This window comes from Aspergillus alliaceus (genome assembly GCF_009176365.1).
Source record: "Aspergillus alliaceus strain CBS 536.65 unplaced genomic scaffold BDW43scaffold_13, whole genome shotgun sequence".
Taxonomy (NCBI): Eukaryota; Fungi; Ascomycota; class Eurotiomycetes; order Eurotiales; family Aspergillaceae; genus Aspergillus; species Aspergillus alliaceus.
In genome coordinates, this window is record NW_022474696.1 from 165,036 (window position 1) to 190,260 (window position 25,225).

At 46.0% G+C, this 25,225-nt stretch overlaps 6 protein-coding genes and 2 non-coding genes across 8 annotated transcripts; 5 read left to right on the forward strand and 3 right to left on the reverse strand.

Annotated features, from left to right (window-relative positions):
• Positions 1-1,071: 1,071 nt before the first annotated feature.
• BDW43DRAFT_299078 (glycosyltransferase family 15 protein) lies at positions 1,072-2,833 on the forward strand (the record flags this gene model as incomplete). The annotated part of the gene is made up of 5 exons (XM_032044668.1): positions 1,072-1,343; positions 1,418-1,822; positions 1,876-1,962; positions 2,022-2,433; positions 2,492-2,833. 5 exons carry the CDS (start codon positions 1,072-1,074, stop codon positions 2,831-2,833), a joined length of 1,518 nt encoding a protein of 505 aa, XP_031901944.1.
• Positions 2,834-4,043: 1,210 nt separating this feature from the next.
• On the forward strand, positions 4,044-7,341 carry BDW43DRAFT_270952 (uncharacterized protein). The gene is made up of 2 exons (XM_032041380.1): positions 4,044-4,389; positions 4,544-7,341. The coding sequence occupies exon 2, from the start codon at positions 4,659-4,661 to the stop codon at positions 7,047-7,049; it is 2,391 nt and encodes a 796-aa protein (XP_031901945.1). The 5' UTR covers positions 4,044-4,389; positions 4,544-4,658; the 3' UTR covers positions 7,050-7,341.
• Positions 7,342-7,710: 369 nt separating this feature from the next.
• On the forward strand, positions 7,711-11,162 carry BDW43DRAFT_299080 (putative Ran-specific GTPase-activating protein 1; the record flags this gene model as incomplete). Its single annotated transcript, XM_032044669.1, has 10 exons — positions 7,711-7,989; positions 8,171-8,429; positions 8,496-8,624; positions 8,685-8,751; positions 9,863-9,895; positions 10,160-10,311; positions 10,470-10,612; positions 10,684-10,824; positions 10,893-11,013; positions 11,074-11,162. The coding sequence occupies 10 exons, from the start codon at positions 7,711-7,713 to the stop codon at positions 11,160-11,162; spliced, it is 1,413 nt and encodes a 470-aa protein (XP_031901946.1).
• Positions 11,163-11,847: 685 nt separating this feature from the next.
• Positions 11,848-13,185, reverse strand: BDW43DRAFT_39544 (phosducin family protein). Its single transcript, XM_032050001.1, has 4 exons — positions 13,058-13,185; positions 12,298-12,957; positions 12,014-12,243; positions 11,848-11,963 (listed from the first exon to the last, which is right to left on the reverse strand). Exons 2-4 carry the CDS (start codon positions 12,859-12,861, stop codon positions 11,948-11,950), a joined length of 810 nt encoding a protein of 269 aa, XP_031901947.1. The 5' UTR covers positions 12,862-12,957; positions 13,058-13,185; the 3' UTR covers positions 11,848-11,947.
• A 1,890-nt stretch (positions 13,186-15,075) lies between these two features.
• On the reverse strand, positions 15,076-16,704 carry BDW43DRAFT_39550 (WD40 repeat domain-containing protein). Its single transcript, XM_032050002.1, has 5 exons — positions 16,435-16,704; positions 15,592-16,304; positions 15,431-15,520; positions 15,248-15,367; positions 15,076-15,179 (listed from the first exon to the last, which is right to left on the reverse strand). The coding sequence occupies exons 1-5, from the start codon at positions 16,550-16,552 to the stop codon at positions 15,159-15,161; spliced, it is 1,062 nt and encodes a 353-aa protein (XP_031901948.1). The 5' UTR covers positions 16,553-16,704; the 3' UTR covers positions 15,076-15,158.
• A 5,371-nt stretch (positions 16,705-22,075) lies between these two features.
• On the forward strand, positions 22,076-22,147 carry BDW43DRAFT_t84. The gene has a single exon. It is a non-coding gene; the product is annotated as a tRNA-Met (tRNA).
• Positions 22,148-23,140: 993 nt separating this feature from the next.
• Positions 23,141-24,019, forward strand: BDW43DRAFT_39693 (uncharacterized protein). The gene has a single exon (XM_032050003.1). It carries the CDS (start codon positions 23,205-23,207, stop codon positions 23,643-23,645), a length of 441 nt encoding a protein of 146 aa, XP_031901949.1. The 5' UTR covers positions 23,141-23,204; the 3' UTR covers positions 23,646-24,019.
• An 82-nt stretch (positions 24,020-24,101) lies between these two features.
• On the reverse strand, positions 24,102-24,173 carry BDW43DRAFT_t85. Its single transcript has one exon. It is a non-coding gene; the product is annotated as a tRNA-Met (tRNA).
• Between the last annotated feature and the right edge of the window lie 1,052 nt (positions 24,174-25,225).

Sequence of the window (25,225 nt, forward strand, 5' to 3'; positions counted from 1 at the left end):
AGAAATGGCAACTATAGGGCCAAGGCTTTTAATAAAGTTTAAAAAAAAAAAAAAAGGAAGAGAGAGAGAGCAAAGAAAGCAAAGAAAAGAAAAGAAAGGACAGGACCTAGAAACTCCTCCAGAGGTACAATTCTCTTCACAAGTCAGGTTCTCTAATTAACACTCCAGACCTGATTCAGTGAGGACGCGTCTCGCAGGTTGAGCTTCAGGTCCAGCCAGTTTTACCGACATTATGGAAGAACCCTTTCCAATTTTGATAAACAGGGGTGAAAAATTAAATAGAGCGTCATCTTGTTCCCAGTAGTGGTAATTTTGGTAAATCAGGTTGAGGTGCCTCGACGTCCATTCCGGGCTCCGAAGGTTAGAGAGAAAGAAGAAAAGAAAACGTACCGAGTACGGTATGAGAAACGTAAGAGATAGCTGCGACCTTCCAATTTGGAGGACAAGTTACCGTCCGTGACCATGGCCGCTTGCGCCTCCTTGGTCTTGGCGAGACTTCCTCCCATCCCCATTCCCAAAATAATCCTTCATCTCATTGATTGCCTCCCGCAGTCTCCGACCTTCCCACCCCGAGTTGCTCTTCAACCCAACGCGATTGATGAGCTCGTCGACCTGCTCCGTGTTCCCGGCCTCATTGCTAAGGACAACGGTCCCCTGCGTTGCTGTCAACGTTTACCCCCGCCATCTCTCTCTGGCCGACGACTGAAAGGGGAAAAGTTGGAAAGGAGGCATTCCTCCGGCCGCTCGTTTTTTTTTTTTTTTTTATTCTTTTCCTTTTTTTTGTCTCTCTTGCTGGCCGACGTTTCTCTTTCTTCCCCGTATAATAATTATTTCATCTGCATCCAACGCATACACTTGGATCGTATCTACCCGACATCAGGAGTGTGGCCTGGCCTCACTGTTGCTTTTATGCAAACGGTTGGCCGTTCAGCATCCCCGATATTCACTCGGATATCACCAATTCGGCACTCTCCGGATCTCCGCAAGAAAGTTTTTATGCTCACTAGATTTTGTTAACAGTACTTGGTCCCATCTCCTTTGAATCAACGCAGTGTGGGCACCTTTGCGCTCATGGGTTTGACGCAGCGGATCTCGAAATGGCTGCCCTCTTCGCCGAGTCTCCCTGTGGATGACGTATCGCGCGAAAAGGGCCGCAACATTTCCAGATTCGCGTTTTTTAAGAGGAGGATACGATTGAAGGGCAATTCGTCGATTTCTATACCCTTGGGGTTTGTTTTACTATTTCCATGCCTTGTAATAGTTCTGGTTCTGCTTCTTTTTGTCCGCCATCCTTCCTCTCCCGGAGGTATTCTAATTCCAGCTGGCACACCACCATCTATAAGGTTAGTGCACTCCTGACATTCGAAGAGACCCCGAACCTTGACCTATTCGCTGACAACTCTGCTACATTATACAGAAAAATCAGTGAAAAACATGATAAGGTCTTCGCTTCAGGCTGTCTGCAAGTTGAAAACGAACAGAAGGGCCCACGTGCGAATGCCGCATTTGTCGTCCTCGCTAGAAACAAGGAGTTAGAGGGTGTCATCCAGTCACTCAAGTCGATTGAGAGGCACTTCAACCGATGGTTTCACTATCCTTACGTATTCCTGAACGATGGCGATTTCGATGATACTTTCAAGGATACCGTAAAGAATTACACTAGCGCTCCTGTGGAATTTGGCAAGATCGATGATAGCATGTGGGGTTACCCTAAGTGGGTTGACCATGAAGTAGCTAAGGAAGGCATCAGAAAGCAGGGAGATGCCGCTATCATGTATGGAGGAATGGAGAGCTACCATCATATGTGCAGATTCTATTCTGGGTCAGTGGCCTTGGTACGATTACCCGTTTCTGAGTTACTAATGTTGTGGACAGGTTCTTTTATAAGCATCCTCTCCTTATGAAGTATGAATGGTACTGGCGTCTGGAGCCAGAGATCAGTTATTTTTGCGACATCACTTAGTAAGTGCAACCCTTGGCACCCGTCCAGGCTTGATCGTCCATTGCTTACATAGAAATAGCGACCCTTTCGTCAAGATGGCGGAAGCGAACAAAACATATGGTTTTACAATTGCAGTTAAAGAACTGCGTGAAACGGTTCCCAACATCTTCCGCTATGCCTCCGCTTATAAGCGGAAGAACAATTTCGAGTCAAAGGGACTTTGGGAGATGTTCCTTGAGAGGCCTCCTGAGGAAGAGCAACCCAAACCGGAGGAAGGGAAACATGATAAGCTCCCTGAGGAGATCCTACAGAATGAGCCTGGAGAAAACACGGTTCCCGATGTTGACCCTGAGGCCATGGAAGGCGAGAAGTACAACATGTGCCATTTCTGGAGTAACTTTGAAATTGCCCGCTTGGACTGGTTCCGCAGTAAGGAATATGAAGAATTCTTTGAAATGATGGATAGGAGCGGTGGCTTCTGGATGGAAAGAGTAAGTATCTGGGGATATATCAACAGAGCTTGATTTTTCATCGCTAACAATACCACAGTGGGGTGACGCGCCTATTCACTCGCTAGCCGCAGGTGTTCTTCTATCGCCCAGCGATATCCACTACTTCCGTGATTTTGGCTACCGGCATACAACCATCCAACACTGTCCTGCTAACGCTCCTGCCCGGCAACTACCACGAATCCCGTGGCTAGAGATGACCACCGAAGATGAGAAAGAACGGTTCGAAGAGGATGAGTACTGGGCAAATGCCGATCCCGTCAAAGAGAATGGTGTCGGTTGCAGGTGCAGGTGTGACACAGACATCGTGGATGTTGAAGGCAAACAAGGCAGCTGTCTCGCCGAGTGGGTAGAAGTTGCAGGAGGTTGGGCTTCTCCCTAGATTCGGTCAACTCTTTGGTTTGTTCGCAGTATAATCTTCGCCTCCTCGTTTCCATACCTATTTGTTCGACTATGAGCATTACTCGGGCTGTCCTTGGAGTTATTGTGCTTGAGCCTTCGACTTATGTTGGCTGTGGGGTTCTGGACGGTGTTCAACGGATCTGACAGCTTCTTTATCGAAAATGGTGTGATCACTCTCATCAATATTCATAAATTCATTTAGCGTGCTTTGTATGTTTTCATTCGGATTGCCGCGTTCGCTTAAAGCAGAGGAATTTTCTTCTGGAAAGAGACAAATGCTGTCCGGCTGTCGTTTTCAGGATGCTTGTCGAGAACCCCCACTGGAACCTACATCCGGTCTCTATACAATTAGGGCTCTTCAAACATACGCCCCAGGTATGCTGAGCATTTCGCGCCTCTGACCGAAACTCGATGTGCGCTAGCCTTGCTTTCAGCCATGCCTACTGGCAGGCAGCCTTAGCCCTCTACGTCTTGTTTGTTCTCGCGAGACTGGTCAGCGACACTTAGGAAAGCTCCAGTGAACAGGTGAGGATTCGAAGGACTTGCGGCGGCTATACTCTCTTGATCCGCCTCATCTTGCGGGAAACTACTAATCTACGCTCGATGTTTTTATGCACTGCCCTGCCCTGTTTTCTCAACTTCCTCTTTCTCACCCCCCTTCCTCCCCATTATGTCATGAAGTGTACATAACTCTTTATTTTTCTATTTTTGTTTTAAAATCCTGGTGAACCTAGGTCATTTCAGATGCATAGCCGTCAGAACGCAAATAAATGACTACAGCATGGTTTGTTTATAGAGAGAGTATGGGATCGTTCTTTGGTACGCGAAGGGCCCAATACGAAGATTTGTATACAATTGTATCGTTGTATCCTCTACCTGAAAATCAGGAGAGTATGTTATAATACATACCTAATACTAGCTAGGCTGTAGATAGCTAGGCCCATTCAGGTTAGGGGATCTGATAGGCGATAACAGAGCTGCCTTATCAGTATCTACACAACTAAAGGGCTTTTGACGAAGGAATAATAAGTATATAGAGAAAAATAGGCAATAGGAGACTTGAGTTCTTTAAAGGGTAGAAAAATTCACTTCATTTCATACTTCTTTCAAATTCGTTTCGGACAGTGACAGGTGAGCTCCGCACTACTACGTAGTCTAGTCAGCATACCCCCGATGCCCTTGTCATGTGCCCCGCTTGTGGCAGCCGCTATCTATAACTTTATCATCCTGACATCTTTCTCCCTCTCTCATCTTCAACCTCTAGCCGCGCCACAAGTTATTATTTGAAGCCTACCATGCTGAGATCTTCATAGGCTCGATATCAAGTAAATCCTCTTCAGAATCAGTTTGATCATTGGTCTAGGAGCGTCTAATAGTCTACTCCGCTCGGGCCCGGGACCCTCCCTCACCCCACAGGATCCGCCTCGTCATCGGGCACCCGCCTTTTTAGGCTGAGCTGGTCGAGGGAAAATTCGAGGAAAACAGCCCTCTGTCGCTCATAAAGACAAGGCTAAAGTGTCCCTCTCACGAGATAACGTATCTTCCCGCTGACTTTCGTTTTATTTGCTCTTTCGCTTAGTTTACGTCCATTGTATACGATCGAAGCTCCACTCTACATCTTTGGATCTAACTTGCTCTTACCTTTTGCTCCATGATACTTACACACGCACGACATGGCTGACTCTCCAAGACCTCTATCCAGACGCCCATCCCTTACCTCAGCGGCCTCACATCTGCGGTATCCCACTTTTCCTCCCTTAAGTGGTTCAGTTGAAGAGTGGCTGTCTCGCTCGAGGCCTATCAGTATGACGTCGAGCCCTTCGATGGACCACACGCCCAGGTCACTGAGCGAAAGTTGGGCGACACTGAGCGCCTCTGATGTTCACTCTGAGGACGGCAGTCGCTCTGAACAGACCGATGTTGGATCTCTAATTGACCAAGCCGGCCCGGATGATGTTGCAAGCCTTGACGGTCAGTATAGCGGTAGTGAGATTTATGAGAACGAGGAGGATGACTACGATTCAAAAAGCAACATTTCTGGTTCGCAGGAACTGCCCGCCCTTTTCCCTCAGATTGAGGGTTCTATCGATGACAGTAACATTACCACCAAGACTGCTTTCCGCCAGTCAACCGAGTCAATAGAATTCACTGAGCCTGAGAAATGGCCTGAGGTCGAACAAGTGGAGCTGAAGCATACCATTCATATGTTTGAGGGAGCCGAGGCTGCTGGGTTGAAGAACCAGTTCTCTGTCGATCTCCAGGACTCTATTCTTACTGCTACCGTCCAGCAAACGATGACGAAGAAGAGCCTAGACACTGACAAGCCGTTTCGTGTGCTCTATATTGGAGATTACGAGTTTCGAAACATCATTCTCGACAAGATTGGCGATGTTCTTGTGTCAAGCACGTGTAGTGGCTTCGAAAGCAGTTCCGCAGAATCTTCTAGATATCACGTTGTACCAACATCCTTCGGGACAGGCGCAGTGCCTAATTTCGCTGAGCTTCTTCCAATCCATGTTCAACTTATTGTTGACGAGTGTCCTGAGGCGTCTGTTGGTTTTCAAAGCGATAAGCCCAACACCATTAAGTTGAACTTCAAGAATCGACCTTCATGCACGTCTTTCTGGGCAGGGGGTGAGTATTGTATCTCGTCTTCATCCGAATGGACACTTCCCAATGTAGCAATCATTTTTTTATCCAGCAGGGACTCTGCAGCTGCGGAGGAAACCCAAAAACTGGCTCGCATATTCATGGAAAGGCATGGCATTCCAACTATGGTTATTTCAGAGAAGCCAATTTGGAATCTGGCCGAGTTAATCCCACTTAACCACCATAGCCTTCACATGTGCCTGGAATCGCGTCATCCGTTGACCGGTAAAACCACAGTCCTAAGAAGATATCCCATTGATCTAGCGACTTTTGAAAGCATCACACCCGGACAACTCAATAGGAATCTTGCCTCCTTAGTGAGTATCTATACTAAGAAGTCTGGCAAGATTACCCTGGAGAATACAGAAAACGTTCAGACGAAGCCACTTCTCAATGTTGAGAAATATACGAAACTACCCTTCATCGCGCACCTGAATGACGATTGTGGGCTAATGCCTGTGCTGCGTTTAATCGTCCTCACCGTTCTCTTAAGCGTAGCTACCCTTCTAGCGCACTCTGCCCTACGTGCAGCGTCGATTCTATTCGCGCAGTTTTCTGCTCAGTCGGCCATCTCCACCATTGTATCCATGGGCCCGAGCAGTACTCCCCCCACCAGTATTATACCAGCAAATGATTCAAAACAGACTTCGCTTTCAACTCTATCTTCCTCGGTAACTGATATTCAAGTTTTGGGCAACCGGCCCCACAGCGATTCTCCGTTGGACACCCTGGTGGATGGGCTGTTGTCTCCTGCCAAAAAGCAGGAGTCCAGTGGCTTTGAGATTCAGGTTGTCGGTGATTGCCACCTTGTCATAAAACCACCCAAGAGGTCTGTGGCCGGGAAGAAGCAGCCAAAATTTGGGGTTCAAGTTAGTCGGGGGGGCGAACATCTCGCGTATGAGCTCTCTCACCTGTTTGATGGGGTATACACACTCAAACTTGATCGTGGGGATGCATTCGGGATAGTGAATGTCACAGTGACTATGGCTTCGAAACATCCCCTCAATCAGACTACATCTGTGGACTTTGGAACACCGTGGCTGAAGATTGCGAACTGGAAGCGTGCGGTGCAGGTAATCTCATCGCAACTTATGGGTGACTTCAACAATGCACAAGCTGGATTGTCAGAAGTATACAGCCGATACCGCACCGATTTGCAAGTTCTCATGGGGGATGTTGTGAAAAGAGCTCACCTCTTACGCCACGAATCAAATCTTCTTCAGCATGGCCCTGTACAACTTCTCGAGACGAAAGATGTGGTCATCTCGACGTCCAAGCGGCTTTCCGAGGTCGCCAAGCGTACTGCCGTGCAACCGCTCCTCGCCGCCTCTTCTGTGCTGCAGGACACAACTAAGAGAGTAAATCGAGAGACGCGGGATGCCATCAGTGATACATGGCATAGAATTAGCACACAGCCGCATGGACTTGACCTCAAGTCTATAAAGGACCAAATTCGAAATGCAAGAAAGTGCCATGCGTTAGACAAGGCGCAGAGAAGAGCAAAAGGCTTAATGAAACGGAAGTGCCAACATTCTGAATGTTCGTGATACGACCAATGGACCTCATATACAAACTATAGCGTCCATCTTTTTACATTTCTAGGTCCTGTACTTGCTTCTCATACGTGCCTCCGATGTTCTCCTTCAATTATCTTTCTCCTTGTATCGTTCTCTTTTCTCTTTTATTCTTTTGGGGGGGGGAGCGGTTTGGTTTGTTCCTCGGCGAAAGGGTACTGTGATATTTTGCTTTAATTTATCTTTTAACAGGCTGGAATGGCGTAGGGTTCTCGGGACAAATGCTATGTAGAAATGAATATGATGTGAAACAATCGCTCTATCATCTGCTGTTTTCTCTCCTCATTCTTTGTTTTTAATGGGTTTTATCCATTATTGTTTGGTTATTTGTTTATTTAACCCTCCTAGTATTATTTGCAAGCCTGAAGTATAGCGCTTCATGAAGGCGTAAAAAGATAAATTTATACATAAATGAAAGGCGGTGGCACTAGCGGCCTTAGGCCGGAGGCAATGAACTACGCCCCCCACCTTCTACAACAAAAACAGCCGACCATATTTTCTCCCACTCTCTGCTTAACCACGTTATAAGACTTCCTCCATCCCAAAACAATAGGTGCGCCTCTACGGTCCCGCAACAGTCTAAAAATTAGTCGAACTAATCACCTCAGCAGAACTTCCTCATAACCTCGTCACCATGTCCGACGTCCCTGAGACCAAGCCTGACCCCACCACCAGCGCTCCTGAGGGCGCTGAGAAGGCCGAGACCACTACATCTACTGAAGCTCCCAAGGCTGAGGAGAGCAAGCCTGTGACTGAAGTTGTGGCCGACACGGCCAAGGAGGCTACCACCAAGACAACCGACAGTGTTTTCTCTATGTTCGGCGGGGGTCCCAAGAAGGAAAAGAAGGAAGAGACTGAGGATAACAAGGATGAGCCTTCTGGCTCTTCAAAGGCACAGAAGGGCGAAGACGAAGTGAGTTTTTACCAGTTTGCTTTCCTGTTATATACGACACCATGTCTCTCTTTCCTTCTTTATCTTTCGTATCTTTTCCGTGACTTCTCTACGCACTAGCCTTTTTCAGTTTTATGAGTCAAATCATGGCATTATTTTGTTCGGTCTAGTTCAAGTGGCTAACAATATGTCAATCCTACAGGATGAGGCGCCTGAGTCCCCTGATGTTCACTTCGAACCTGTTATCCGCCTGACCGAGAAGGTCGAAACCAAGACCAACGAAGAACTTGAGGAGCAGACTTTCAAGATGCGCGCCAAGCTGTTCCGGTTCGACGGCGAGAGCAAGGAATGGAAGGAGCGTGGTACTGGTGATGTTCGATTGCTCAAGCACAAGGAGAACCAGAAGACCCGTCTGGTGATGCGCAGAGATAAGACCCTGAAGGTTTGCGCCAACCACTACAGTAAGTTTACTTGCATACCGAACAGATCCCTTTTGCATTCCGCCCGGTTGCTGATTAGCCGTCTAGTTGTTCCCGAGATGAAGTTGAACCCCAATGTTGGCAGTGATCGCAGCTGGGTTTGGAACGCCACTGCCGATGTCAGCGAGGGTGAACCCGAAGCCCAGACCCTTGCCATTCGGTTCGCAAACAGCGAGAGTAAGTTGATTCGTCTCGTGAGAAATATTTGGGGTGACGGCTTTGCTAATTCCGCTTTAGACGCCAACCTGTTCAAGGATGCTTTCGTGAAGGCTCAGCAGGAGAACGAGAAGCTCCTCGCCGGCCAGTAAAAACCTGCGCCATTGAGTCGACGGAAATGTCATTTCATTGGTGAACTATTATTAATCACCTATTTGATTGATTCAAAACTCTACGGGTTAATATAAAGCTCGTCCAACATCAGTGACCCGTCTGAATCCCTTCCCCATCACACCCTTTCCGACATTATCACTTCCCACCAGCCCCATTCCCTGACAATTGCGCGACGAGAACGGTTTATTGAGACCGATCACGACAAGATCACGAACCAACTTAAGACACGTTCGACATCCACCGTTGATGTCGAATGTATGTTGACTCGGCAGTAGATTGGTAGACCCCAAATTCCACCTCTTACTACAAATATATGTTTGAAATGCACCATGAACCCGTTATGTATTGAATCCCCATCAGAATAATTATAGATCTCCTGCTGTCTAGTGTAATACTCCTGGTGCTATTCCATGACTCCGACTTGGCTCCTGATATGTAGACGTATGTATCAATTCATCTCGTAAATGATCAGTGCAATTTGACACGTAGCGTATGGGAGCAAAGCACCTGGGGAAGAATCTGAGTCTTGATGAGATTTCAATCAATAAATTTTGATTTTGGGGTGGAAAGTGAAGGTTGATGGGGTGGGAAAAGTTTACGGTGAAGTTGAATTTACTGCCTGAAAGACAAGTCAGTCGGATCGCTTCATCCGCCCATATTCTCTCCCCCTCTTCCTCCGCCGACACTCTTCTTCACTCTAACTCTTCTCCCCTCTCATACCCTTCATCACCCCCACAACTCCCCTACTAGGTAAACCATACGCGGTCATCGCGCGTTCCCTGAGGGCTTCATCCAATCGGAGTATTAGTAGAATCCCACCGACAAGCATCCCATTCAACCTTGCCTCACCTTTCATTCGCGCGATCCCCGAGCCCGATAGCTCGAATCCTTCCACTCCGTTATTCACCCACGAGCAGAGCTATTATATTCACTTTCCGGTGAGCTCAACTAGAGGCCGCTGGCAAAAATGCCCGACGTGAGTATACGATTGCTTTGGGTTCCTAGCATCGCCTTTACCACCAATTGGTAAATCACTTGCTGTCGCATTTAACTAATACTATCTTTCTACCCTTTCAGGTCAAGAGGAATGTCAGACTGGTTACGGAACAGCATGTTGTGTACGTTCAACTCTACACGCGAATCTCCCTCCCCAAGAGATCGTCACAGTCTCATCAGCCCAATCTTCGCGCCTCTACGCCCTCACGCTTCCCTACCCTTTCTGTTATTCTACCTTGATCGTTGTTGTCGCAGTACCGGGGCAACCAAAGTGCGGTGGCTTTTCTGTTCCGCACGCACACTATGATCAAGGGCCACGGGAATGACAACCTGGTTTTTCTGTAGCTGTCTTTTTTTGCTGACTGGTCGCGTCTTCGCTTCGATAGGAACAAAGATTCGGGCGTTGAAGGGTTTCCTCTCCGGGCGTGGTCGATCGAAATTTACCTCGTCAATGACCACGGAGAACAAGTACCGGCCAGTGTCTTCGACAAAGTGACTTATACATTGCATCCTAGTTTCGGTGAAAGAGCCATTCAAAGTATGTCTCTCGTTTTCATTCTATCGTCTGGTAGAAGTTACCGCTTCACAATTTGGGGGAGATGTCCGAAATTGAACCTAAAAGGAAACACTCTTCTGCCAGAGACCGTCAGAAACATCGAGAACAGAAAAGTAACTGACGCGCAAACATGATAACAGCCTTCAAGAACCCGCCGTTTAGGATTGCGGAAGAAGGATGGGGTGAATTCGACATGCAAATCACTCTCCACGCCGACAAGGATCACTACCTGACACACGACCTCAACTTTGCACAGACACGCTACGAGTCCAAGCACGTCATTGTAGGTGTCTTCATTCTCTTCCGTATCTATCCTCTCATGCTTAATGCAGATCGCTCATGCGTTATTATCAGACATTTAAAAACCCCAAGCCTGCCTTATTGGCAGCCCTGCGGGAATCGGGCCCCGTGCCCGGAGATGAGAATGGAGTGAAGTCTAAGCGTGCTGCAACAGGCGAAGAAGGATCAAAGAAGAAGAAGCGGACAGAGAAGAGCGTAAGTTTTCAGTTTAATCCATCTACGTGTCTAATATGAAGGACCCCGGTCTAACATGACCTTCACAGGTGGATATGGACAAATTAGCCGACGGCCTCCAACGGCTCGGAGAAGATGACCTTCTCCAAGTGGTGCAGATGGTACATGATAACAAAGCCCCGGACTCGTACACCAAGAACGATGTCGAGCGTAAGTTCTCCCTAGAAAAACCACCCGAAAAAAGTGCTAATGGCTGAACTCAACCTACAGAGGGAGAATTCCACGTCGATCTTTATACCCTACCAGACACCCTGATCAAAATGCTGTGGGATTTTACGCAAGAGAAGGGCGCTCTGTGAAATAATTTTTGGGGGTATTTCTCTTCTTCCATCTCCATCCACTCTACCTGTTTACATCACTGGCTGTCGTTTGCTCTTTTTATTCCTTTTTTTTTTATCTCTTACCCCTATTGCATTGCTTTTTGTATTTCTGATCAATGGACCACATGGTGAAAAAGGGAATAAAAGAAAGGGTCCCGACGCATTTTTTCTTTTTTCGAAAATATTAAAAATGAGAGGGAGCGGAAGGTGCCGCAGTCATATCGGATGGATTGAAACGAATACACTATACGAGTCAAGACCAACTTATCCTCAACAGGAGGATGCACCTGGATGCTGGATTCCTTGAAGAAAGAGATCGGAAAGCTTGATAACGAAAGTCCGGGCTAATGAAATACGGAGCCATACGCCAATATTTGACAGCAGCTTGGTAATAATACAAGAAATTGGAACAATCATTGTGAGATTTATGCAATGAAGACCAAAGACAATAGAGATATATCGGCACGAACCATGTTGGATATCTTCAAGCTCAATCGCCCCGCGTAAAACCCAAGAAGTCCAGACAACTAAACCAGAAGAGAAAAATGGAGATCCACAATACATCGCCAACCGAACACCATGAATATGCAATCAGATGAGGATTGGACAAATAGTTGGTACTGCCCAAAGAAAAAAACAAAACTTGACATCGTAAGAATGGAAGATCTTTTAAGCACGACAGAAATGCTAAAATAGGAAGTCATACGCCCGGCGCATATTCAACCTGTAACTTTCACGCATGTACTAGTAAAATGGGTGGATATCTAGAGCACTCGGTATCTATGGCAGTCAGTCAGATGTGAAACATCAGGAGTGTCGAGTAAGCATACTGTTTGAGTAAATCTTCAAGCGTGTGCGAGGTACAATCACGACCTTTCGGGATCTGTCGGACAATTTCCACGATGGTCTCGAAGACATCGCCGTCTCTGTAAGCTACCAGCGCAGGAGCTTCGATATGGTTCATCTCTGCGATTTCGTAGTGGAGCTTCACAAAGTGGACAGTTGGGTTTCTGCGAGCAACACCTTCCAGGCAGTCTTCTACTACCGCGCTAGTTTTGGACTGGTAGATATTAGTAACTTTCCACTAGAGAGTAGTAGTCTATTCCACACATACCTCGGGATCATAGATACAAACAATCACCACCGTATCGGATGTGACCTTTTCAATGGCATCAAGATACCCAACCGCATCAACTGTATCGACAGACCCATACATCTTCCGTCGTGGGCTAGGCCGCCGAAAGTTCCGATTTCTCAATTCATGTATGCGCGACTCGCGCCACTGGCGCATGAAGTACTCATCGTCATCGCTGGCAGAGCCGTCCGGAGGTGTGGTATTATGTAGAAGGGTAGAGTCATCAGCGATGGATTTGGCGGGGTCACCGAGCAAGGTCTTGCGGAAGGAGCTTTGGCGCGCACGCTCGAAGGCCTGAGCATCGGCTATGACACCCTTGGGACCAGTGTTGGCATCGAAGACGGTCTTCGGAACATGGTAGGTTGATGTGCGAGCTCTCATAGTGGGATCGTGGTCCTCGGGTTCGGAGAACTGTGGATGGTCTTGTTCGTCGTCTGAAGGATTGGAGTCACGGTCTGAGTTGTCACGATCCTCAGGATGCGTAGAAATCTTCTCTTGGTTGGACTGAACTAGGTGATTGAATTCGTCTTGGGCAGAAGACATGGTGAAAAGAGGGAACCCGAAGGGGGGGTATAGGCTTTTAAACGAGCCAAGGATAATGAGGGCAGTGATATTATTAGAGTCGAGCTGCGCCTTGATCTGCAACAACCGTCAGGGAAGCGTTCCTTCGTTTCTCTTTGCTTTTTCGTTCCTGTGATCTGGAATTTTTTTTAAAAAAAAAAAAAATTAAAAAAAAAACCTTCCTGTCTCTGTGTTGTTTTCTTTCAGTTGTCTTTCTCTATTTCGCCAATATTCGTCCCACTTTTAGGTTTCCTGGCGAAGAAATTGGGTAATGAGCAACGAAAAACGGTGAGAGTGACGACTGCGACTCCGCAAGGTTGTTTCAGATGTGTTCTGTATGACCCCCCTGAAGCGAGTGATGCTGAAAAGAGGAGAATTGGCTTTAATCGAGGCTAAAGCAGAGGCTAAGAGTGGCGGGATGAGACAACAGATTGGTGGGAAGGTTGGAATACCGGAGGGAATCTCCGATGGGGCCGATCATAATCCCCCCATTCTCGTCCCATCATCGCCGGCGCGCCCCCTTTTTTTCGCTACGTTTCAAGAAGTGGAGTCCGTTTCAGCATATGCCGTTGACTAGAAGAGACGAAGAACCTTCCACTCATCATCCAGACACAGTTCACGCGTGAGTAATTACTGTTGACGTTGCCATAGAGGAAGGATGTCAGCAGGAATTGAGTTGGCAATTTCCTGTTTTTAGCAGGCAGCAGCCACGTGGACAGGTGAACGCGTGACCCTTGTTTGTCTCTTCCTGCAACCAATCTATCAATCAATGACAGCCATAGTACGCAGTACATAGACACTCATTATTATGATCAAGCCGAGTCATTCTCACCAACCTTGAGAAGCTACATCTTGCACCGTTGATTTGCCCGTCCATCGTGCCCCGAGGCCCGTGCCCATCATGCACACAATACGAGGATGACTTTTCAGGCTGGCTCCAAATCCGAATCACTCAATTTTGAGTGTACTCCGAAACTCAACCTACCCATGCAGTGGAGGCCCACCAGTCGAGCCCAGTCACCTCCAGTCACCTAGGGAAAGATGGCCCCGATTAGGGACAGTGCATCCTCACGAAGTTCCTTACAGGTCTTCCGGTAGTTCTGTTTCATTCGCTCCTGACCGACCCAGGAAATAATACATGTTCACAGCGACTACGAGCAGCTGAAGAACAAAGCCACGCTGACATTGCGTAAGATAGCTCCGAAAGTAACTGCGTATGCCATTTGTACCAGTAATGATTCAATAATATGTCAATCGTCTTCCCAGATCTCAGCTAATTGCAAATGGAGGGCTATAAGATACCATGAAACAAGACGAAGGGAAAAAAGTTAAGGGTCGAAGAAGGAAAGAGGAGCCGCTGAAAACGTAGTAAGACCCAACTCCAGGTCGAGACAAGCTCTCGTGAAAACAGCCAAATGGCACATCCGACACTTTCGAGGAAAAAAACGGGCAAGTTGATTAGAAAAAAAGGAAAAAAGAAAAAAAAAAAAAAAATAACGAGACAGACAAGGAAAACGTCATAGCTTGTTCGGAGAACCATTCCCTTCCTGTCCACCACCAAGTAATAAAAACACAATACATGCATAAGAGAGGCTATCAAAAACAAAACGATCAAAACAAGTCCAATGATTGGAGGACAAGAGAAGTCACAAAGGAAATATAAGAAAATGGAAAAAAGAAAATGAAGGGAAAAAGGTGGGGAATATGCAGAGGGTGAGGGCAGAGGTAAAATTAGAAGAGGAAGAAGTGTAAATGGGGCGAAAAGAAAAGTAGATCTCCAAAGCCCACGGAGGATGAGATGTGAACATGTACAATCTTCACAAGGACACCATTTTTCGGTATCTCCTGCCAACCATCCTTAAGTGGCTTGTCGACCGACAACATTATTAAAATCACCACGTAAAGTCATCGAATAGTGTCACTTTGTTGTTGTTGTTTTTCTTTTCTTTTCTTTTCTTTTCTTTTCTTTTCTGATGATTATGTTTCTGTCGTGGCACGTCCACGGTGCGGTGCGACAGATTTCGATCCAAATCCCCAACCACCCTGATATTCTGCCCCTAATCGTTCGTCGTTCCCTTCTGGATGACTTCGCCGGCATTCCCACATAATACATATATTATGGAAGTAAGGCGACAAAACTGCTCGGTAAATAAGATTATCGTACAACGGCGGATATTCGACCTATTGCTGCAAGAAAATGTTGTGAAAATTTCGGAAAAGGACATGGCAAGACAGAGACAGGGTATCTTTGCTTTTTTTTACTTCGGGGCCCTCGGCTTTTACCAGGCCCAGACCTTGAGCTGTAAAGAGAGAAATGTCTTAGTACAATACACTGCCACTCGACGGACAATAATGTCTCAGAACTTACCAGAGAATCCCAAGAACCAGTGCACAAACTGATACCGTCATTGCTAACTCCCAAGCAGCTAACACGGTTCTCGTGGCCGCTCAGAGAGCCAACCTTATCGCCCCGGAGGACATCCCACACCTTTTAATGAAGTCAACCAGCTGTCCACATCGGGAAGGGTTTATGTTAATAACATGCACATACCTTGCACTCGAAATCATCATAACCAGCAAACAGCAATCTTCCAGAGACGGAGAAAGCAACGGACGTAATGCCGCACAATATTTGGTCACTCTGAAGATTCGGGGTCAAGTCAGTTATCGGTCGTCCTGATTTGGTGAAAAGGAAAACCAAAATTGGCATACCTGGTAGATGTTAAGTTCGCGGTCCGCACGGATATCGAAGAGACGGCAAGAAGTATCATCAGAACCTGTGCCGAATGCGTTTCCGTCGGGGAAGAACTGGATAGCATTGATGTCTGATTCATGCCCAGCGAACGTCTGGACGGCCTTTCCGGTACGAATATCCCAGAGCTTAGCAAAGGCATCGCAGGCACCTGAGACGAAGATGTTCTGGTTCGTAGGGTTGATACTAATCGACATAACATCACCAAGGTGGTCGGCGAATTCGGTCACTTTCGAGCCCGACTCGATATCCCATAGCATGCAAGTCATATCTCCGGATGAGGTGATGATTCGGCGATCGTTGATGAAGCGGCAACAAGAAAGGTACCCCGAGTGTCCGGAAAGCTCGCGCGCGACACGAGTCGGACCCTCACGAGAAGAGAGATTGTAGATCGAGCAAATGTTGTCGAGACCACCACAGGCAACGTAGTTTCCACTCGGGGCGTAGGCGCAGGTCATGACCCACGATGACCTCAAAGGGATTGCATGAACTTTGTTCGTGGTGTAGGCGTCCCAAATGATAAGCTTTCCATCTTGCGAGGCCGAGACGAGATGACGTCGGTCGGTCGACCAGTGCATGGCGTAGATCTTGGCGAGATGTCCCTTGAGCGTGCGCCGGGGCTTCATTCCGATGCGAGGCAAAGTGTCGGTATGATTTTGCGCGACTTGACGAACTGCAAGGCCGATGTCAGTACTTCAGGAGACAAACAAGACAGCCAATGGGGGGTTAGGAAATTGCGAGCACGAAATCAACCCCCCAATGTCGGGCGCTAGTAGCTTGCAGAAGGTAACAGGGATTCATACGAGTTGTATCAGCCAGTTCGTCCTTCCTGCGCTTAATCCTATCCTTCAGACCTTCAGCTTCGCGCCGGGCCGCGGTAATCTTGGCCTGCATCTGCTCGCCGCTCATATCGGCTGCCATCTTGACGAGCAAGCCCCTGGAGAGGGTGATGGTCAATTGGAGGGGAATGTGAACGTGTCCGGGGTAGCAGATGGGGCGGGAAGGGAAAGTAAAAAGAATCGACAGCGGCGTCGTACTATCCAGGGGACTGGGAGCGAGGGTAGAAAGATCGAGGGAGAGGGGACGCGGGAAGAGGGCGGTAGGTGAAAGCTGAGGGAAGAAGGGTGAGGGAGAGCGAAGGAACGAGGAGGGGGTTTGATTGGATGTGGAGCGAGTTCGGCGGAAGCGACCGAGGAAACTTTGCGTCCCGGAGGGTTTGAACGGTTCAAACAGACAGGAAGACTATTTGGAATGAGAAAGAATGAGAGGAAGGAAAGAGGGAAAATGAAAAAGGGACAAAAACTTGAGAAAAAAAAAACAACAAGAGAGAAAAAGGGGAAAGAAATCTGGAGGAACAAGTTCAGAGAATTCAAAAATAAAATACTAATAGAAATACTAATAATCAAGAAAATTAAATAAAATACAGCAAAAAAAAAATTAAAAAATAATCACCGGAAAGCCTCAGATGACAACAGTTGTCGTTACCAATTGCAACTCCGGGTGGTAAGTAAAGAGCACCAATGATAACTTGATCGTACTACTACTTACTTACTGCTACCTACCTTATTAAGTACTATCACTAACTAGTCTACTACTACACCTTTCGACACTTTGGAATTAAACTCCTGGTTTCTTTAATCAGTGGATGATCCCCCATTAATAAAGATAGATAGATAGATCAATCTCTCGTTTGTTCTCTTTGTTTTTCCCACCGACCCAACGGCTCACGAAAGGAGAAAAGACAGAATTAATTAATCTACTCGCTGAACCCGAGATTGGAGCCTCCTGATGGTTGACAATAATTACGGAGGCATTTTCCCACCATGATTGGTCAGCAAGCATCTGCGCGGTGCGGGTACCACTCACTGTACCACCGCGGGACTCGAGCTACTGTAGGTACCTACTTTAGGGGGCTAAGTTTAAGGGGAAGCTGAGCAGAGCCCATCCTCCGTACTCAGTGGAGTCATGGAGATTTACCAATATCTGGTTGGCCCTGGGGACTTTTCACACAAGTGGAGGGGTAAAACTTAAAAAGACCGCGGAAAAGTTAGCATAAGTGGACCGGAATTCATCAATATAGACGGTGGAGCATCAGGTGGAAGGGTGTTTGTTGGTTACCGATCTCTGACTTCCCTCAGCTTCATTGAATGTATGTATACAAGTCATTTTAAGTGTGCAGTCATTCTGGCTTTCTATGCACCCCAAGAAAGTTTATCCAAAGCTACTAGTGCTAGTCGTCTCCGGTCTGTCCGTCATAATTATATTATGGTTTTACTCACTGCCTGGGGAAACCTCTCTGGATGTATGTGCATACATATGCTAACTCCAGGGCCTTTTAGCTATGCGCCTTGGAGTACACCCTGGTATATGTAAGATGACTACAGTGTACGACCAACACTAACACTATTGATTCTTCAGGTGTAAGGAGCCGTGTAATGCATAGACGTACTCTGATAATACCTCGTAAGTAGAGACCTAAAATCGTTGAGACAGGCGGGTATCGACTGTTATCGAAACGGTTTCAGGGAAATATTTGGACTTATATGTTAGTATATCAAGTGCTTCGGGTAGCTGCAGCGGGACGTTAAAGGATATCTTAAACATTGAAGGGTAGAAAGATCAACAAGGCACCGGAAGATCCCAATGTCTTTTTAGAGTGGCTGTCATATTCATGCTTTCAGACTGTCTTTCATGCAAAGCATCTGATGGGGGTGATATACAACATGTACATGCACATACAATTTGTCTTTAAGCCTTGCATCATCCCCGGTTGGTGATACCCACTCATTAAAGAGGACCCGGCTCTATCGGTTCCCATTTAAATTTGTTTCTCAGTTGTACAACCTTGAGGCACTGCGGACGGGGTAGTACAACTTCCAGCAGGCTCCCATCGTGGTAGTATCTTGACTATGACTTGCATCGATGGATCGATGGTGTAAACTCGGAAAATAAAAGCGGTATGCATGGGATCATCGTAATCCGTGCAGTCTATAACATCCTACATGCTTAAGCCCGGATACCAACACACCGGTCGTCGAAGGCAATCTTACTGCGTCAGGAAATCAGAAAGGAAAATAACTGATTCGGTAACGGCGCCGTAAATACCTCGGGCCTAACCTACTGCTTGGAGGGGATACAGAATCAGTGGATGTGATTTGTGGATAACGGTGGTCAGTGTTCCTCGAGGCGGGCCTCCATCGCGGAAATTGGTCAACGATCCAGGTCAAGTGAGACTTGTTCCGAGTGGTCCGTGACTCTGTCTTCATCTCAAGCAATAGCTCCACTGTTAGGAACATAGCTCAAAGACCGTGCCTGACTAGTTTGACTGACGCCCCTCTCCAACGAAGGTCATCATTAACCGTGATTAATAATGGAGGCCTTATAATGCAGGAAGGAGGATCATAATTGTTCCCCAGATTGTTGCCGGCACACATCCCGGGTATCTAGTACATACATATTGAGTCTTTAAGTTTGCTTTTTTTTTCTCCTCTATTTTTTTTTTGTTTTCCGACATACCCGCACTCTTCAAGGCTGTACTATTACACCTTTTTAAATACGACGATATATGGTTTGACCGGCCCGGTTATCGGCCATACCTAGGTTAGTGCAAGTGGCGTTGCCGAGTTTGGCTGGCCCCCGACGGCTGAAAGAATAAGAGGCAAAGTATCAAAGCTGGGACAATCGGCTTATCAGCCATACACTTCTAAATATATAAATCCCTTGGTCTATATATCAGAACGGGGCGTAGGAATAACCCTAAATCCTGCAGGGTACCGTATGGATAGGCCATGGTACTCGGCCCTCCTATCGGAGTGATTCGAAATGACGTTGATTCTTGGAGGGCGGCTAGTTGTAATTGCTGGAGCTATATGTTTCGCGGCTTGCGTTTGTTTGGTTTCTAATCATAGAACTTCACTCTGTCTGTGCGTTTGACTATAGCAAATCATCGTATTGTTCTCGCGGTCAGGGATAATGTCCCTTCTCTGTTGTCATTACAATGGTGATTGCTCAGACAGCGATTTCACACCTGCCGCAGTCGATACACGGGCTAGTGCGACAAATTTGTATGGGGTGAAGATGCCAAATATATGTTCGAGCCTGAAACGCAAATCCTACTGGCCGACATTACAAGGGTATTCGAAGATCATCCCGCTAGTGTTAATATCCATGGTTGGGCGACAATCACTTTTGGCCAGTCTAGTACGGCGTAACCAGGGCAGAATTTCGAGTTCCTTCCCACCTTCTCAAACTAGGAAGTCATATACTCAGGAGGACAGTGGACACGGTGTCCAGCCCTTTTTTCGCTTTCAAATGTCAGCAAAATGGTGGGTGACCGACTTGGTATTTACTAGGTCTACATTAAGATCCGCTCGTTCGAGCAACGGAGTAACCATCCACACACCGGAGGGGCTTACTCATTCGGAGGCTCTCAAATGAAGGAGCCCCAGAAAGGGGGGATCATGATTATTTTGGTCGTTATCTCTCGGCGGTTAGTGTCTCGTATTGGGGGAGTCAAGGTATAATCCTTCGCACGCTCTTCGCATCAGTAGCAACTGTGATATGGTAAATCGGAAGATACCACACGATAATTCATAGATTACACACTTACGAGATTCCCGGACGGTAGTCCTTGTCTCAGATAGATATTGCTTTATATTTATCTAGTTTATTTTTGCCAGCTTCTCTAGATATGAGCTTGACACTAAAAAAGAAACTCACGGTAGTATCTGCGAAGTAGAAAATCGGGAGTTTTATATGTTGTTGAACGCATCCCTGGCATGCTTAGCCCATTGACGGAAAGTTGGGTTATCAGAAAATAAATATTGTTCAAAAGATATAGTCGCCCACCAACCGCCTCGCGCATGTCTTGATCATCGGTTTTAGTAAATCTCCCTGTCGCAAAAGGCTGTGCGACATTTAAGGTCACTCCCTGACCAGAGTTTGCTGACAACTTCAAGTAGATACACATCCAAATGCAATGTCAATGTTTGGACTATGGGCACCATCACATTTCTTGGAGGTTTAAGAAAAGCTGCTCAGTGATGCAGGTTGGGCTTGCATTGGTAGCGAGTGTTATAAATGTCGTTTTCATATCCACTACCGAATCCCAAACACGGCAATGGAGGGAGGAGTTGCGTCGTCGACGGTAAACATCATTATGCGTTCGAGTTCCCTCGTAGAGTTTTCCTGCCTGTCCAAAATATAACCAGAAGTTTGTAGATTACACTTTCTCCACATAATGTGGAGGTATATGCCCGAGCCGTTTGAGGTTTCTGGGTTCTGGCTGATGGCTTTCAGGCTACCCCCCTTTGTTAACTCCATTCCAGGATTCAAGGGAGAAGCTGATGATGTACTTGGCCAGCGTAAATTGACCATTTACGCAGGCATTCCTTAGGGTGGGATTTAGGCGTTCTTCGAGAATTGTCTCAACATCTTTTGACCCCAGTAATGATGATCTAGCTTTGCAAACATTCGGAGGAACAAGTTAGATTTATATCTTTCTATACTGCGGTACAGTGTGAATATATCGTGGAACCGTGGTGGAGCTGTCTGAATCACAGCAGAAAGTATAGAAACATCTGAGTGATAAAACGATAAATTAAATACTGTCTGAGGTACTTAACCCGAGAGATATAAAGGGGTATAAAAGGCTCTTTGTATAGGCAAGTCTACATAAAGGTCCTTATGGTCCTACAGTACCCTTTCACTAGGCCAACAATTAAATACGGCGAAAAGTCTCGAAAATTACAGCAATATTCAGCTCAGAGGGTATCACTGCCCATCTCATCTTCTATAACAATTTCTATGTAGGTATAACTGGCAACATTATAAGCAAAAGGAAAGGATGTTGCAGTTCCTCCCACATGTTCACACCATGAGTTTTTCGCACCGTACTACAGTAGACAAATAGAATTGCCCAGATATTAATAAATATATAACAGTGGAAGGTTCCTCAGTGGCTTGATATCCCATGGACTGTGCCTTGTAAGGGATAAGACCCGCAACGTTGATAATCATAGCTATCAAAACAAGAAGAAAACGCTGAAGAAGAAAGAAAAGAGGAGAAGAATCAACCAACGAGGAGACAATGAAGTATGACAGGAAGGAGGGGCAGAAATACACCATGTGGCGAATACGGAAACGAGGACCAACAGCCTGAGTATACTAACGGGCTTCAGCCCGCTACATGCCTATCTAGAGGTTTTTTTAAGTACTCTGTAGGTAGGTGTTTAACCAATAAAATAATAAGTAGAGAATGTTAGCTCAGGGTTCACAAGCAGCTCAACTATATATTGCATGATCTCAAAATTCAAGGGTGCAGATTGGCTGGCTAAGTATGACAGGGAGAAGTATGATTCACATAGAAGTTGTAAATAAGCCCGACTGGTTTTCATTAAAAAGTAAATATAGATTCAATTCCTTCCAACATAATCAACCAGCCAGAGCATGTTAGCTCAGGGGAAGAGCGCCGGGCTCATAACCCGGAGGTCCTTGGATCGAAACCAAGACATGCTATATGTTTTTGTCCATTCCTCCATACAATGGAGGTGAATGGGCGCGCTTTGGACCTATCAGGTAATTTTGGTTTTTTTTTATAAAAATAAAATAAAATAAAAAAGATGCGTGAATATTCTTCAGAAGAGATAAAGTTTTAGTGGTACTCCTGGGTTTTAGAACACCTCCCACTAGCTTAAAAAAATTTTTCCACTATAATCAACTTGTTAGGCTAGTTAGGCGTCCACTGATGGCCCTACCTACGTAACTTATCATTGCGCTACTATATATATGTTCTAGGGGTGCTCCTATCACTAGTGATCGGGCATAGATCAGTCTTTTCAGGCCTTGCTAGGGTCGCGTGCCCCTAGGCGTGTTCCTAACACAACTCCACTCGGAGCTGATTTCATAAGGTGATATATATATCATATATGGTAACGTACTTGGCCATCGGGACTCTTAAGCTTACAAGTTACCTTTGACAAAATAGTACTATGAATCATCTATTTAGATATACATTCTTGATCGATATCTATTGAACATGTCCTTGAAACTACCTAGTAACGTAGGCACCTGACATATCCCTGGTGAACCGACCACCCGTGGAAGTATGAGGATTGTTTAATACTATGGTAATCAGACCCCATAAAAAAGCCCTCACGATTCCCACCTAGATAGGCCTTCTTGATCGTTCTGTAGGATCATAAATCTGATCGTATTGAAGCCGTGTTATACGATTACCTTTCCAGATATTCTACAGTTCCGAAGCTTTGACGTTTATATCCTTCAAAGGGGAACCCAGTCACGTATTTACAGCAACCACCATCATGTGATGTACATACCCCAACCACAAAGCACCATGCCAGGGCTGATTTAGACTACGATCGTCAAGGAATACCATCTGATGCAGCCTTGTGGGCTGGCTAATGGAGCAGCAAATGCAGTTCCGATACGTTGACCGCCCCTGTCATAAATACGCAGAGCCAGATCGAGAGCCACGGGAAATATTCGTCGAGACTCCCCTGCATTTAGGGCAGATACAGAATTGTTTGTCGATTGTCGCCTAGAACTGTGGCTGATGGTATCTGCACCTTCCCGAGCTGCTGTACAGACGGGATGGATAGTAATGGAGCCTGATTCAAGCATCCTCCCGGCTACTCAAGATCTTCCGATTTGCCGTATCATAGTTGTTGGACCAGAGCTAAAAGGCGGCGATGAAGTATTCATTCAACTTCATTTAGCCGAAAATCTTCATCCGAAAGCATTATGCATACGTTGGGACCCTGCAAGTCGATTTGCGATTTCAATCAGAGAGCGGGACATTTATAGAGAATTCCATACCTTTCTCACGACAGAAGGCATTTTGAATATAATGAAGACGGACTCTCTAGTTGACGTGCTAGACGGGTATACATTAGAAGAGAGCCAACTTCTCCAGAGACGTTGCATGGGAAAAATATGGTTGTTTGTGATAGACAGTCGCGGAAAAAGGTGTATACCTAAGCATATTTCAATCTAAAGTCACATGTTTGAAGCTTCTAAGTAGTTGGGATAGTATGTACATCACATGATGGTTGTTGCTGTAAACACATGACTGGTTTCCCCTTTGAGATATATAAAAGTCAAACCTAACTTCAGAACATCGCCCTCAAGATCATGGGTAAAACAACACTTATCGTAGTGGATAAAGAGTGTTCCTGCGTGGTATGATCTCTTCCTGAATTCCAACAAGTAAAAAGGAGCATCAAATTTGCATCCTCACCTAAGATGTCAACAAGAAAGAAAAATAAATAAAAAATAATTCCCTGCCAGGCCCGAAGCACGCCCATTCACCTCTTAACATATGCAAAAATAACAAAGATATAGCATGCCTCGGTTTCGAACCAAGGACCTAGTACTTATTAGCCTTCCGAGAAGTGATTGGTTGATTGAGTCATGACATACCTTCCGGTGACTATGAGGAGGCAAAAATTTATAGCATGTCTTGGTTTCGATCCAAGGACCTCCGGGTTATGAGCCCGGCGCTCTTCCCCTGAGCTAACATGCTTGATTGATGAAAGTATTAAGCTTTGAGAGTAATATAATGGGTAGTAATGAGTGAAGTGGTTTGTGCCGGGATATGGGTTGGGGTTGGTCATGGGGCTGTGTAACTGGCTAAAAACGGTCTAGTGTTGTTCTTTAGGAGTAGGACATGGCCAGGGAACTATGATTGTATGGTTTGAAAGCTGGAGAGGAGGTAGGGGCTGGTATATGGGATGGAGATAGGTTTCATCTAGGTTCATGAAGCTGACCCGAGTACGGTAGTTACGGTTCAAGGTGACTGTGCACGCCGCTGCAGGATTGGATCATGGTACAACAGGTTAATTCAGATGGGCAGGGATACCCTAGGTAGTTCTTTATTCAGAATGAGGTTGAGTATGAGGCATTTGATCGTGGTAACTGATGGAGGGCCTTAGGGCTGGGCTGAAGCGGAATGTGAAGCGGTGTGATATACGGTCAGCAGAACCTGAACCAGGATAATTAGTAATCGGAATACATAACGTAACTGGTAAACGAGCCGCCACTGTAAGCGGCCCGCCATCTTCTGTTTTCCATAGTAAACAGCCTATTTTTTAGCAATAATATCTCAACCAATTCAGTTTATCTCTACTTGAAAATTAATATATAACTTACTATACAGTAGAATAATTATATATAAACAGTACAAATCTTTTTCGACACTTACTACCAAGCTAAGGTAAAATATACCATATTTTATAGTATATAGTAAGGATATATATATTCCAGGGCTCTTTCTTACTTAAGCTTAATTTATATATAAGAAATATAACCATATTAGTATAATACCTTGATTGTAAACTAATCTATCTAATAATGGTTGAAATATTATTGCTTAAAAATAGGCTGTTTACTATGGAAAACAGAAGATGGCGGGCCGCTTACAGTGGCGGCTCGTTTACCAGTTACGTTAACTAGCTAGTGGTAATGTAATCAATTCGCCCCCTAATATGTATTATGGAGAAACATTCTCTTATAGAAGAATTCCATGTGTTCAGCATGGGCCTTCATTTTAAACCCTGCCGGAGTTCCCGACAATTA

Excerpts from the sequence above, each read along its gene's own strand:
- BDW43DRAFT_39544 (XM_032050001.1), bottom strand. The coding sequence starts at position 12,861 with ATGTCTTCTGCCCAAGACGAATTCAATCACCTAGTTCAGTCCAACCAA. Across the intron at positions 12,244-12,297 it reads TTTGTATCTATGATCCCGAG|TCCAAAACTAGCGCGGTAGT; the intron begins GTATGTGTGGAA and ends AATATCTACCAG.
- BDW43DRAFT_39550 (XM_032050002.1), bottom strand. The coding sequence starts at position 16,552 with ATGGCAGCCGATATGAGCGGCGAGCAGATGCAGGCCAAGATTACCGCG. Across the intron at positions 16,305-16,434 it reads CGAACTGGCTGATACAACTC|TTCGTCAAGTCGCGCAAAAT; the intron begins GTATGAATCCCT and ends TCGGCCTTGCAG. Across the intron at positions 15,180-15,247 it reads CTGGTTCTTGGGATTCTCTG|CTCAAGGTCTGGGCCTGGTA; the intron begins GTAAGTTCTGAG and ends CTCTCTTTACAG.
- BDW43DRAFT_270952 (XM_032041380.1), top strand. The coding sequence starts at position 4,659 with ATGACGTCGAGCCCTTCGATGGACCACACGCCCAGGTCACTGAGCGAA.
- BDW43DRAFT_39693 (XM_032050003.1), top strand. The coding sequence starts at position 23,205 with ATGGTATCTGCACCTTCCCGAGCTGCTGTACAGACGGGATGGATAGTA.